Here is a 14423-nt window from a genome sequence, read left to right on the forward strand (position 1 = left end):
ACAAGTGGCTGATTATATAGCCATGAGGAGAGGAGAACGAAAAAAGAGGGACACTGAATATGTGAATGCGCACGTGCGAGAACACTGAAGATAAAGGGAAGCACGCTTAATCTAAATGTAAAACTTATCTAAAAACTTGCTTTCATTCGTGTATATATTCAAAGACGGGGTACTGACACAGTTGTCCCCTCTTTTCTTAATCTCGTTGGCCTCCAATAATTCACGCGCAACAGAATCTTTACTTTTATACATGATGGTCGTATCATGAAGCCTCCCTTCACATACCCGTTCATCCTCATTTCCGCAGGCCTTGCAATGAAGTGGCAAGTTAGAACCATATCCATTTTTCAATGAAAGCTTATGCTCCCACAGGCGTTCATTAATACATTGGCCAGTTTGGCCGATATACTCTTTTCCACACTTCAGTGGAATGTGGTATACTAACCCTTCTTCACACTTAACAAAAGGGTTCGTATGTTTAATAGAACACCCTTCTTTTTTAGAGTCATCCGGACCAATCAGGCGGCACAAAGTAGCAAGCTTTCGCGGCGCGGAAAAAACCACAGGAATTTTGTGTTTCACGGTAACGTGTTTCAGATTATGCGCCACTTTATGAGAATATGGAATCACCACCGCTTTAGCTTTCTTTTCAACTGTTTGACCTTCTTCACTTCTTTCTTTTTTCAGTTTTTTCAATAACGTCTCCGAAACTGCGCTTAAAACCAAGCAAGGAAAGCCAGCCTTCCTCAACTTCAATATCTGGTCGTCAAAGCTTGCTTGTGCCTTATGACAGCACGATTTTTTCAGCGCGGATTCGAGGCACATAGTAGCGATTGCTCGTTTAACAGTCTTGGAGTGTATAGACTCATACGGCAACACCTCCTTGCGGGCACGGGGTCGGTACATCCAGCAGGAGCCTTCGTCAGTAAGGGTTATGTCAAGATCTAAAAACTGCAAGCTGTTATCCTTGGCTAATTCGAAAGTAAAATCTAAGCCTTTTCCTTGCTGTTTAAAATCAGTTAAAATGCCCTGCACAGTATGCGAGTAAGTCATGGAAGATCGTTCCGTCAGTAAAATTAAAAAATCGTCAACCTACCTAAAAACCTTGAGCACTTTGCCTCCGTCAAACACCTTCGATAGCGCTCTGTCGATGCCCGCAAGGAAAATGTTGCAAAGTACGGGAGCCTTTTTACGTGAGTCCCATTCGATAGGTTGCTTGTTTTCATTAGATGTTGTTGACCTTTTTTATTCTATACCGCAAAAAGAATTGTTAGCTGCCGTCCTGAGCTGCATTGAGATGAGCGAGCAGGTATCCTTTCAGAATACCGCAGGAATTTCCGTGGATAACTTCATGGCACTCTTGGAGTTTTATTTGTGCTCAACAGTTGTGTGTTTTCAAGGCCACTTTTATGTGCAAAGGAAAGGAATTTGTATTGGCTCGTGCGTGGCTCCCCTACTTTGCCGTCATACGTCATACCGTACTCCCGTCATACGATTCTGCATATGTTTTGGGAATAAGTTTTTTTTTTTTGCTTTTCCCAGCCAGCATCCCATAGGCTCGAGCAGTGTATTTTCATACGGTTATTGTGATTACGTTTTCACCTGAAATTGGATAATATTGTCACAGTCGGTAATGTAGGAAGAAGAGGACGCTGATGGTGGCCTTGGAGACGACGAAGAGTTTAGTTTTGTCGCTGCTCTACGCTTGTTGGCTCAGCCATTAAAAGCCATCTGTGAATAGACGCACGCTTCTTCCTTCCCGTAACATCATTGGTGGACGTGCTGGGTAATCACTTGTGCAAGACGGAGCTCCGCAGTGGACATAACCTGGCCGCTATGTCATCCAAAGGAGAGAGTTCAACCACGACCCCGTCGTCGTCGCCGACAGTGATCCTGGCCCAGCCTCGCGCCCCTGGCATGTTAACAATGTTAACGTCGATGACTGGTTGCGGAATTACAAACAGGTCAGCGCACACAACAGGTGGGATAACACACTTATGCTGGCTAATATAATATTCTACCTCAAGAAAACCACGCGGGTCTGGTTCGAAACACATGAAGAAGAGATTACAAGTTGGGACCAGTGCAAACAGAAGCTTAGAGATTTGTTCGGCAAGCCCGTCGGCCGCCATTGTGCTGCGAAGGACCACCTTGGGACCGTGCACAGTCGTCCACTGAATCTTACGTGGCCTATATCCAGGCTGTTCTCGCTTTTTGCCGCAAAGTGGATAACAATATGGCAGAGGCAGACAAGGTCAGCCACGTTTTAAAAGGCATCGCGGACGACGTGTTTAACCTGCTTGTTTACAAGAACATAGCAACGGTCAATGAGATCATTAACGAATGTCGCCGCTTTTAAGACACGAAGAGTCGCCGCATAGTTCAACAGTTTGCCCAATACCGCAGCTTCATCGACGTGTAAAGACATTTGTCTTCCGCGTGAGCCCACTCCCTGCGAGAATGTTGTACGTATCATTCGGCGAGAAATCGAAGCAGCACCTCCTGCCACGCCAGTGACGCAGTGCATTGACGATTCCCGGCCACTTGTGTCTGTTATCCAGTCGGTCATTCGCCGAGAACTTGCCAATGTGGGTCTTCCGTCCATCTGCTTCACCAGCCGTCCTGACTTTGCTATGTGTGCTGCGTCTGCCCCTGTTCACCGGAGCCAATACGGTCCATATCCGAGCTATTGCAACCGGGCCGAGTGGCACACACATGACGATAGACCCATCTGCTTTTAGTGTGGACGTGTGGGCCACATCTCTCGCCGCTGTTGAAGTTCCTGGCCAGCCCACTCTTGACCAAACTTTCCTGCCTACCGCCGCTCCCCACTGAATCCTCGCCCGCCATCACTCTCCACTGAGGTTGAAGACGCACCTGACAACGCTTGAGCCACCGCGACTAGTTGCTCGCCATCACCACATAGTCGCCGCTCCCGTTCGCCTTAGCTGCGTCGCTCTCCATCCCCAGCTTACCGTCGCTGCTCTTCGACAGGAAACTGGGGCAACTCCTGGAGGTGACGCTGCTCTAGAACCCTGGCCTAAAATTCCTCTGCTGACCCTGCCTACTGATGGAACCTTCTGGACATGGACGTGGATGGTTTGCCTGTTACAGCACTCATCGACACTGGAGCCCAAATTTCCATCATGAGTGCGGAGCTTCGAACACGCTTGAAGGAAGTACTTACTCCTGCTCCGACTTGACTGCTCCAGGTCGCCGACGGTGGAACTCCAGCTGTGCTTGGAATGTGTACTGCTCGTGTCAGTGTTGCCGGTCGCCACACGTTCATTTTGTTTAATGTGCTCGAACATTGCCCTCACAATGTGATCCTCGGACTCGACATTTTGGCCGCCCATTCTGCTCTGATTGACTGTTCAGCCGGTGTTGTACAACTTGACCTACCCCTACCTGTTCGCATTGACCTTCCTGCTCAAGCTCCAACTCAGCTTTGTGTGCGGATTTTATTCGCCTGCCATCTCTAGCAGCAACCGGCATCCCTGTTTTAGCCTGCCCACCTGTACCTGATGGAGACTATCCTTACTCCTGCGACTTCGTTCCTGCTTTCTCACAATGTCTCCTTCCCAGACACCATTGTTTCTGTTGCGGACTATCAGACATGTCTTCCCATCCTAAATTTCGGACAGTGCCCACAAGTACTTCCTTGAGGCATGTCTCTTTCCACGTTGTCACCGTCGCACGAGTGCCACATTTCCGCTCTATCTGTTGCGCCACCTTCGACCAATGCCCATTCTGCACCTTGTGCATCTGCCCCGACTGACGACTTTACAAAGATGATTGCTCCGGACCTCTCAACCCAACAAGCCGCAGAGCTCCGTGGCCTCCTCGAGTCCTACTCCGACATTTTTTACCTTAACAATCGCCCTTTGTATCAAACTACGGTCGTGAAGCATCTTATAAATACTGGCCGTGCAGCACCTGTTCGCCAATGCCCATACTGGGTGTTGCCCTCCGAGCGACAAGTTATCCAGGGTGAGGTTGACAAGATGCTTGCCGAAGGGATTATTGAACACTCTTTCATCCTGTGGGCTTCCCGTGGTGTTCTCGTCAAAAAGAAGGATAACAGCTGGCGATTCTGCGTTGACTATTGTCATCTAAACACGATCACCAAGAAAGATGTATATCCACTTCCCCGCATTGACGATGCTCTGGATTGTCTCCATGGTGCCACTTATTTTTCATCTATAAACCTTTGCTCTGGATATTTGCAAATTGCCGTGGATGAAACGGACCGGGAAAAGACCGCATTTGTCACACCAGACGGCCTATATCAGTTCCGGGTAATGCCTCTTGGCTTGTGCAATGCCCCGGCGACCTTTGAACAGATGATGGACATGCTCTTGCGTGGTTTGAAATGGTTCATCTGTTTGTGCTACTTGGATGACGTCATCGTATTCTCTTCAACTTTTGCGACTCATCTTAAAAGACTTTCATCTGTTCTTTCTGTTTTTCGCACCGCTGGCTTGCAGCTCAACTCGTCCAAGTGCCACTTCGGTCACTGCCAAATAACCATGCTCGGACATCTCGTCGATTCGTCAGGCATTCGCCCCGACCCCGCTAAAGTTCATACTGTGCAGAATTTCCCCGTAGCAACTTGTGCCAAAGATGTTCGCAACTTTATTGGCCTTTGCTCTTACTCCCGCAGGTTTGTGGAAAATTTCGCCCATGTTGCCCGTCCCCTGACTGACCTTCTGAAGAAAGACGTTCCTTTCTGTTGGGGCTCTGAACAAGTGTCTGCTTTCTCGCAGCTCATCATGCTGCTCACCACACCTCCTGTTCTCGCCCATTTTGACGCCTCCGCTCCGACAGAAAGCCACACTGACGCCAGTGGCTACGGCATCGGCGCAGTTTTAGCTCAACGCCAATGTGGGCACAATCGCCTAATCGCCTACGCCAGCCGCCTCCTCTCTCCTGCTGAGCGCAATTACTCGATTACTGAGCGCGAGTGTCTTGCCCTCATTTGGGCGGTGGGCAAGTTCTGACCCTACATATATGGTCGATGATTTACAGTTACAACCGATCACCACGCCCTTTGTTGGCTTTCCTCCCTCAAGGATCCCACAGGACGCCTCGGTCGCTGGGCCCTACGGCTGCAGGAATACATATACACTGCAGTCTGCAAGTTGGGTCGTCTACATCAGGACGCCAACTGCTTGTCTCGTCATCCCGTCGATGTACCAGACGGTTTAGTGGATGTCGCATCGATCTGTATTCTTTCGCTCTCTGCCTTGCAAGACATTGGCACTGAACGATGCGATGAATTGTTACGGCCCATTATCGAATGCCTGCTCTCTGATCTGTCTGACCCATCCCTTCACATGTTTGTGCTACAAAATGGCATCCTGTATCGCCGCAACATGCACTTCGACGGGCCCGAGCTCCTAACCGTCATTCCGTCTCATCTATGACAGATTGTACTGCAACAACTGCACGATGTTCCCACCGCTGGACACCTTGGCGTCAGGCTGACCTATGACCGAATTTGGCGCCGGTTTTTCTGGTCCCATCTCAACCGCTCCGTCCGGCACTATGTTGCCGCGTGCGAGTTGTGTCAACGCTGGAAAAGACCAGCTGTGCCTCCTGCTGGTCTGCTGCAGACTTTGGATATACCGACCGACCCTTTTTTTCCCGTTGGCGTTGATCTTCTCGGACCATTCCCTATATCAAATGACGGAAATAGGTGGATTGCCGTCGCTACGGACTAGACAACTCACTATGCCATTACCGGAGCCCTACCGGCCAGCTGCACTGCAGACATCGCTGATTTCTTGCTTCACAACGTTATCTTACACCACGGTGCACCTCATCAACTTCTCACCGATCGCGGAAGATACTTTCATGCCAAAGTCATAGACGACCTCCTTCGATCATGTGCTACTAAACACAAACTTACTACCGCTTACCATCCTCAGACTCTTAACTGTCTTACTGAACACCTGAGCCGCACATTAACTGACATGCTAGCAATGTATGTTTCTTCCGATCATCGTGACTGGGACACTGCTGTACCATTTGTCACGTTCGTCTACAATTGCTCACGCCACGACACAGCTGGCTATTCACCCTTCTATCTCCTCTTTGGCCGTGAGCCGACTTTGCCTTTTGAGACTCTCCTTTCGACTACACTCGACTTGCCAACAGAGTACACCCTGGATGTCGTAGCCATAGCGACCCAAGCACGCCAGATTGCCCACATTCGTCTTTCTGCTTCACAGACGCACCAGAAGTGCCGTTACGACCAGCGCCATCACGACGTGGACTACGAACCAGGTGCTCTTGTGCTAGTTTGGTATCCAACTCGGCGTGTTGGTCATTCGGAGAAATTCCTCTCGCGATACTGTGGCCCTTACCGCATCCTTCGCCAGGTGACTCCTGTCACATATGAAGTGTCTCTGCTGGATGCCACAGTGCCTTCACCTCTCTCTGACATCATCCACGTCAGCCGTCTCAAACCTTACCCTTCTCAGACTGATGAGCCGCACCAATGAGGTGCTTTTTCCGACGGGGGTGATGTCACAGTCGGTAATGTGGGAAGAAAAGGATGCTGATGGTGGTCTTGGAGACGAAGAAGAGTTTAGTTTTGTCGCTGCTCTACGCTTGTTGGCTCAGCCATTAAAAGCCATCGATGAATAGACGCACGCTTCTTCCTTCCCATAACAATATGACTGCAGAAGTGGGCTTTTACTGGTTTTTCTAAAGCTCATAGCTTTATTTCTAGTGTACCAGCTTAAATAACATTCCAATGACCCAAGAATAAGTCCAAGTCACACTGGAGTAAAAACTCATGCGGTGCACTACAGGTGGTATAATGCTGTTATGGCAGTCCGGCCACACCAACTGGTGGTGCGCCGCTGCTCAGTTGAGGGAGGAAACATCAGCTTCTCTTTTTAACTTGCAGAATAATTTTTTGGGGACATTAAGAAGAAGAAAGTTCAGTGCAAGCTGACAAGCTATTTCAATGTTGCTGAATAAAAGTGTGTTGAGTGTGGTTCACGTGGGGTTGAGTGATGCTGCTTCGCATAACATGTTATGCGGAGCATTATCACTTAGCACCACATGAACCTACGCTATTGAGTTTGTCACCGAGTACATCTATTTTCATACTTAGCGGGATCTCACAGGTGCTCTTGGGTCAAAGGAACGACAACACAGTAGTGCAAACGATCAAAAGGGCATTTATTGCACCTTTTATTAGTGTAATGCCTGTTAGCTGAATTGCTATGTTTGAACATGCCAATGGACGCAGAACAGATTCAGGATGTCCGACTCCACGTCACTGAATTCGCCCCCATTCTGGACACCAACACCTAATCGTTTGCATGTACGGTCGCACAAATGGTGGCGGGTTCGGACGATCGTGTTCATCCATTCCAATATTGTGCTCCTAAGCCTCTCACAGGGCAATCCCACGAACTGTGGGCAAGCGCGAAAGATCTACGCAGCTCGCAGACCCCAAGCCAAAGAGAAAAAGCTCACTTTTTCGCCCTAGTAATCTCGCCGTTAGGTGGCGTTAGCAGTGCAACACTCGCGCTGTCTCTTGTAATATGGCGCAACCACACCGACTGCCGCCAGTGCTTAGCTACACGGAGAAGCTGGATTACAGAAGACGTGAGAGCCATGCTAGGAAAATAACACCAGGGGGTACGTGATAGTCGAGCATTCCCACAACTTTTTGGAGCTTGCTTCGGATAATCCGAGTTTCACATGATATATTTTATTTTCCGGTTCCCATGAAGATCGTATCAGTGAGATTCTACTGTATTTTGGATTTATATACGAAGTATTAAAAAGGTAGATGAAGTTGTTTGTCCAATTATTATTCACTTTATAACTTGAAATTTGAAAATTTTTACATTGCTAATTTTTTGGCAATGCTGCAGCGTCATGAAATCAATTGGCAAAACGAGACTAAAGATTTCTAAAAGTATACGTAGAGAATTGAGAACCCTCCCTGCAATGCACAGAATGTACCGTCTTTGAGGTTGGGGAATTGTAATGCGTACATAATTTGATGTTTTTATCACAGAATGTTGAGAAAAGATGGAGTCCTCACTAAGAAGGAACACAAGCCTCCCACAATTGGGTGGTTGCTTTATGTTACCGAATAATACCAAAGCTAATGCTAGTGTCATAGAACTTGATATGATATGATCTAACATTGATCCAAATAGTCTGTGTGCTGTTTCACTACTATTGGCAACTGCATTATAAAATCATGTTGTTCAATGCATTGCCCTTGTTGAACCTTGTATACTGACAGTTTATCTCGTAGCTTTTTTTGTACTCAAAATTTATTTGTTCACATTCTCTATTGATTCTGCCAGTCCTCGTATGATAATGAAATAACTTTCCTTTAGTTGTTTAGTTTTTAGGCAAGCTGCCAACACCATTGCAGAGCAATTTGTGGAAAGTATTACTATTTCTATGCTTTTTCACAGGGCAGTTTTTGCTACAGTCTGCATGGTCCAGTGAGCAAGTGGCATCTTTTAAGGCTGAAGCAGCTGGATCAATCAAAACTGCTGGAGCTACCAGAACTGCAGAAGTATCTGAAGATACTCCCACTCGGCTAACTGAAGCCACCCAAGCTACTGAAACTGCCCGAACTACGGAAACGGCCCGAGTGACTGACACAGTCCAAGCAACCGATGCAGCCCGGGCAACCGACACAGCTCGGGAAACTGAAGCCACCCAAGCGACCAGTACAGCCTGGGCGACCTACACATCCCAAGCAACCAACACAGCCCAAGCAACCGATGCAGCCCAAGCAACTGGCACAGCCTGGGCAACCAACACAGCCCAAGCGACCAACACAGCCCAAGTGACTGAAACAGCCCAGGAGACAAGAAGGGCTCCACTAACCAGTACTCTCTGGGAAATGTATGGTATTGATGCTTATAAAAATTCGGAAATGGCCGAAGATGCAGAAACAGCTGAAAGCACCGATTCTGATGAACTGGATCACATAATTATGGAAGCATTGACCTCTTCAAAGCCTACAATTGGACGGGTAACAAGCCCCCCACTTATTATGTCCAACAACCCATATCCCCAACCAGACAAACTGGAAGTGAACAAACACTATGTTGTGTATGTGTCGCAAATATATAATGCACACCACTTCTACGTCCAAAGGAAAGGCACGGATGCCTCTGTTCGTTTGGAAGTACTCATGAACAAGCTGGAGTGGGTGAGTTTTAAATTTTTGTGCTTTTAACGGAGGAGGCTCCTAGCTTAATACATGGGGATGGAGAAATTGTTTTTCTTGGCAACAACTGCATTGATTCTGATGAGGCTTGTTGCACTCTAAAAGAAACAAAAATCTTGTGACTCTTAGAAGCAGATTTTCATTTAGACCGTCCATATTTTAATAAATATAGTTGAAAATTGCAAAATAGCAAAAGAAAGTTGGTATCAAGTTCACAACTGTGTAAACGGCACCTAAAGTGGGCGTGATTGATGTGTTATATACTTCTTTTGATAGTACAATTTGAGACGCATTCCTCTGGGGTGGTCAAGCAGCCAGCTACAGACTGCGCCAGCATCACCTTGCAATAGCCGCTGGGTTCAAGATATGTTTGATACGTGAGCCAAGAGTGTGCATGCGGCATGGCCTCTCGTGACCTTTTCTTGTGGCTTGGATTCTGCCTTCTTTGAGAACTTTATATCTGAAAAAGGAGCCTATAAGCACTCTTTGTAGTGAACTGCCAAGTGGCCATCATACCCAATTTTCACATTGTTTTGGTAGCGCATGACTCTGTCACTGAAACGTTGTCCTTTCTCTCCTATGAAAACCTTAATTCTACTACTTAGCACAATTTTGTATACTGATTGTGATACGCAGCTGGTGATTTTTGTGATTGATGAAACATGTCAGCCATTTTTCATTACACATTCTGGAGATGGGTTTGCACAAGGCTCACCCTACGAGCGATGGTCAGGAAAGGTCACGACGCTCCTCCACTCTGCAATGCACAAAGGTGCTACGGCAGGGTTCGTCAACTTTGTGACACGGCGCAGAGAAGGCTCCAGAGTCAGATCGCCAACAAACGTGGGTTTATTCACCCAAGATACAGCACAGAGCTACAGTCACAGTGCTTACGGGCAAAGGCATCGCAAGACCGATCGAGTACATGCCCACGCAGCGCTTGGGCTAACTGGTAAGCGGTCCACGAAGTGCGAGAACGAGGAGTTACGGGAGCAAAGGCCCCATGTAGCGAACATGTTGTGGGCCTGTGAGCATCTGCTGCGGTGATTAAGCGCTCATCGGAAGAGAGCTCGGGTGGAGAGGGCACCCGGGGACGGCCACTTGGGAGGCCAATCAGGGCGCGTCCCGGTGACACTTGCTCGCATGGTGATTCGAGCCGGGGAGAGAGAAGCACGATTTGTGTGGAGAAATTAGCTTTGGCGTGCTAGCCGTGTCCACCATGTTGCTGTTGCGGCGGCGGTTCCGGCGGCGGTTCCGGCGGTTCCGAGGCGGTGGTTACGCGAGCAGGGGGACGAGGCACGAGGCACGAGAAGGCACCTTGATCCCCACAACATTGCATACATTAAAGGGATTCTAAAGTGAAAAATGATTTCTCCTGCATCAGTAAATTACCGTTCTACAACACCAAAAACACCACTCTTACAACGATAAGACGTTTGGTAAGCCAGAAAAAGTGCAAGAACGAAATACGGATGGCGACGCCTACTTAAGTTCCTGCACCTGGGGGCTGTGACATCTTGGATTTTGATGGCATGTTCTAGGGCCTACTAATTATATGTAGTGGTACAGATTGACTGCATTGTGTTCTAAAGGAACCAAATATTAAACATGGCAAGTTTTGGGATCTTTTATTCAGCCAATGCGGCCCAAATGTGAAAACATACTTTGGAATCCCTGACCTCACGCTGACATATCAGTGCTGGGGTTTCAGCATGAAATTCAAATACTGATACTTGAACCTTCATTTTCTCATCTAATAATCAAACCATTTTTTTGAAATGACTGCCTGCAGGGTTCTCAAACAATGCTTCATTAGTCTAAACTGATTTATTGTTTCGCTTTAGTGACCCTTTAAATGGCTTGCAGAAAGCTGAGAACACTAGATTTAAGTTTAAATAAATAAAAGAGCGCATAATGAAACATGGACATGACAGGAAACAGGACAAGCACTCGCGAACAACTGATATATGTTGGGAAGTAAAAGGACAGTTCTGCACATGTGTGAAGGCAAAAGCCAACACGGGTGATCAAAAGGTGACAGATGCGTCAGACATGCAATTGCCACTCCTCAGTGTGATGAAAAAAAAGCTTAGAAAAGTTCATGTGCCATCAGTGTCCCTATTTCTGCCTTTATCTTTAATTGATCAAATAACGGCATGCACTTGCAGCTTTTCCAGTGCATGGACAGATGCACGTATCCCTTGTTTACTTAGTGAGGTGGTGTGTTATTGGGGGGCCAGGTCATTGATGCACCTACCAGTCTGCCCTACGTAATAACTTCCACAAGACAGAGGTATAGTTAAACCTCAATATTAAGAAATATTTAACTTTTCTTAACTTGTCTGTACGACAGCATGTTTTTAAAATAGAATTTCAATATAACGAAATTTCACTGCCGCCATAAAGTAATGCCGAGACGATAGTTTTACTACTGCGCCATGACTATATGTATGCAGCACGCACGCGATTTTCAGAATGTGCTTTGCAAACTTTGTGTAGGTCCCGACGGGATTTTAATACCTACTGCACCATCTGGAAGATAAAAATAAAGTGCTTCTTCTCTACAGTCAAGCCAAGCTAACATGCTAACCAGATCAGGGTGGCCAGCTGGATTATAGTGCACTAGAATACTGAAAGGTGTTCCGTGCGTGAGCGGAACTCCGCGATGATGCCATGAAGCGGCACTGTCTGCGGCAGGCGTGCTCGAAATACATGTCAGGGACACACAACTTGGGTGTCAGCACACTTTGTGCATTATTTAAAGACCATATAAAGAAACATTTGCCTGGTAGTTGCAGATGTCTTTTTCTGAGTTTATTCTACTATATATGGATCTGCTTGGTACTTCGTAAATAAGGTGTCTTGCAAAATTTGGTTTATTTGCAGCTCTTGCTTCGCGCATGGAGCAAGATACACTAACCAGATGGGAAAATATGGATTGTAAAGTATGCTTGAAATGTTTTATGTAAAAATGCATGGCAGTGCCTCGATAATTGAAAATTTTGAAAATTAGCAACACGAACAGCGTTTGTACAGATATATTCGCAAAACTTGCGGCAAAGTTCAAGCAATGAGTATCCGCAGCAGCCAATTCGAAAAAAAAACTGGAGCATTGTCAAAGTTAGCATAAGAAACATAGCTCAAGCACAAAGATACGCCTAATGAAGTAAGTGCTGAACTAGAATTTGTAGAAAACTAGCTTCAAACAGAAAGATGCATTGGAATACCTGTTAACAACTTGGTTTTAAGCTCCTTATTGCATTTGCCCTCATTGTAAATAAGCTCCATGTCATACTAGAACACATGTGACTAGAAGCACATGGGACTGGAAATGAATGTGATACTTGGCATGTTATGTGGAGCTGTGCAATTTGTGCTGCAGATGTACATTTCAATTGTGCCTGACAGATTTATAGATGCTTTCATGAAAATATTTGTGCTAAAAAAACATTGCAAAATTATATAGTTTGAAACCAATGAAGGATTTCCAAGTAATTTTGTATTGAATGAAGCATGGTTGTCAACTTAAGGCTCTACACCCTTTCCAGGGCACAGAACAGCTTGCTCATACTGTCAATTAGTATATCCACAACACCCCGTGTTGTCACCTTTCCACCCTCAAACATACTTTTGCAGTTGCAGAACTCTAGTTCCTCCTTTGCACTTCAATCACACTTCAATACTGATGGGATTGCACACTGCTAATTGCATACGCAACTATGCATTCGGTGCTTAGGTGCTTCGTTTTGAACAGAACTTGGTCACTTTCATTTCAACATGGAAAGTACCTGGTCGCAATATTGTTTTTTTCCCTTCTTTGTCAGCAAGTACTTCAGAGCATCCGGACCAGTTGAATTGGCGTCATACGTGAAAATCGGCTGAGGACAGGTATTCTCGACAACCTCATTGTCGATCTTTGTCTAGAATGCACGCTGAACAAATCAAGCCTCAAACTGACATTCACAGATGATGATTCCTTTGCAACGATCACACTCTTCTGCAGCATGAAAAATCGAGAGAGCTTCTTCACCTGAACACCCCGGGGCAGCCACAGTTGCAACCCAGTGCAAAGCAGGTCATGAATTACCTTTCCCACCACCTTTCTGTTATTTTATTGGCATTGTGCTGTATTACAGTATTTTCTTTTATGTCATGAGAAGCCAACAAACAGACACCAAGAAAAACATAGGAAAAATTTCTTGTACTTAATAATATGAATTGAAGAAATTATAAATGAAAGGCAATGAAAGTGGATGAAAAAACAACTTGCCGCAGGTGGGGAACGATCCCATGTCTTCGTATTACACGTGCGATGCTCTAACCAATTAAGCTACCGCGGTGCGGTTTCCTAATCCATTTTCTTGGGTATTTATCTGTTACTGCTAGAACTAACCTTGGGAGGGTTAGCCAGCACCACCACTCGCACCTTGGCGGCGGATGTGGAACATCCTTTCTGCCGCAGACGTCGTGAGTACGTGACCTTACTTGGTGAAGGCAGCTAGTCAGTAAACCCGCACATGCTACCTGAAGCCATCAATGCTGCCGGATTTCCCCAATGTTTTCCTTGGTGTCTTCATTTGTTGGGCTTCTCATGATATGCTTAATAACAATCTGGCCCCTTGGTTAACCTCCTTTCTTCTCATTCTTACATAATTAGGGTTTCGAATCCGGCAACATTGATGCCTTCAGATAGCATGTGCGGGTTTATTGACCAGTTACCTTCATCCAGTAAGGTCATATACTCGTGACGCCTGCGGCAGAAAGGATGTTCCACATCTGCCACCAAGGTTTGTGAGTCGTGGTGTTCGCTAACACTCCCTAGGTTAGTTCTAGTAGTAACGCATAAATGCCCTAGAAAGTGGATGGGGAAACCACACCGCGGTAGCTGAATTGGTTAGAGCATCACACGCATAATGCAAAGACGTGGTATCATTCCCCACCTGCGGCAAGTTGTTTTTTCATCCACTTTCATCACCTTTAATTTATAATTTCTTTTCTCCAATTAGTAAGTACAAGTAATTTCCCCCATGTTTTCCTTGGTATCTTTGTTGGTTGGCTTCTCATGATATGCTTAACAAAAATTGGGCCCTTCGGTTAACCTCCTTTATTCTAGTACTTTCTCTTAGTGACACAAGAATTGACAATAAAACAAAATACTGCCAAGCGAGACTGGACTAGCTCACACAACACAAACAGGCTC

At 46.3% G+C, this 14423-nt stretch overlaps 1 protein-coding gene across 4 annotated transcripts in view; it reads left to right on the forward strand.

Annotated features, from left to right (window-relative positions):
- The window catches only part of LOC142583459 (uncharacterized), a 197806-nt gene that overhangs the window by 73498 nt on the left and 109885 nt on the right, over positions 1–14423 (forward strand). For all 4 annotated transcript variants that reach the window (XM_075693941.1, XM_075693949.1, XM_075693955.1 and 1 more), the window contains one exon: positions 8457–9205. In XM_075693941.1, the coding sequence (XP_075550056.1) occupies positions 8457–9205 (749 nt within the window). The remainder of the gene's footprint in view (positions 1–8456; positions 9206–14423) is intronic.

The sequence above is a fragment of the Dermacentor variabilis genome, chromosome 1 (assembly GCF_050947875.1).
Source record: "Dermacentor variabilis isolate Ectoservices chromosome 1, ASM5094787v1, whole genome shotgun sequence".
Classification (NCBI taxonomy): Eukaryota; Metazoa; Arthropoda; class Arachnida; order Ixodida; family Ixodidae; genus Dermacentor; species Dermacentor variabilis.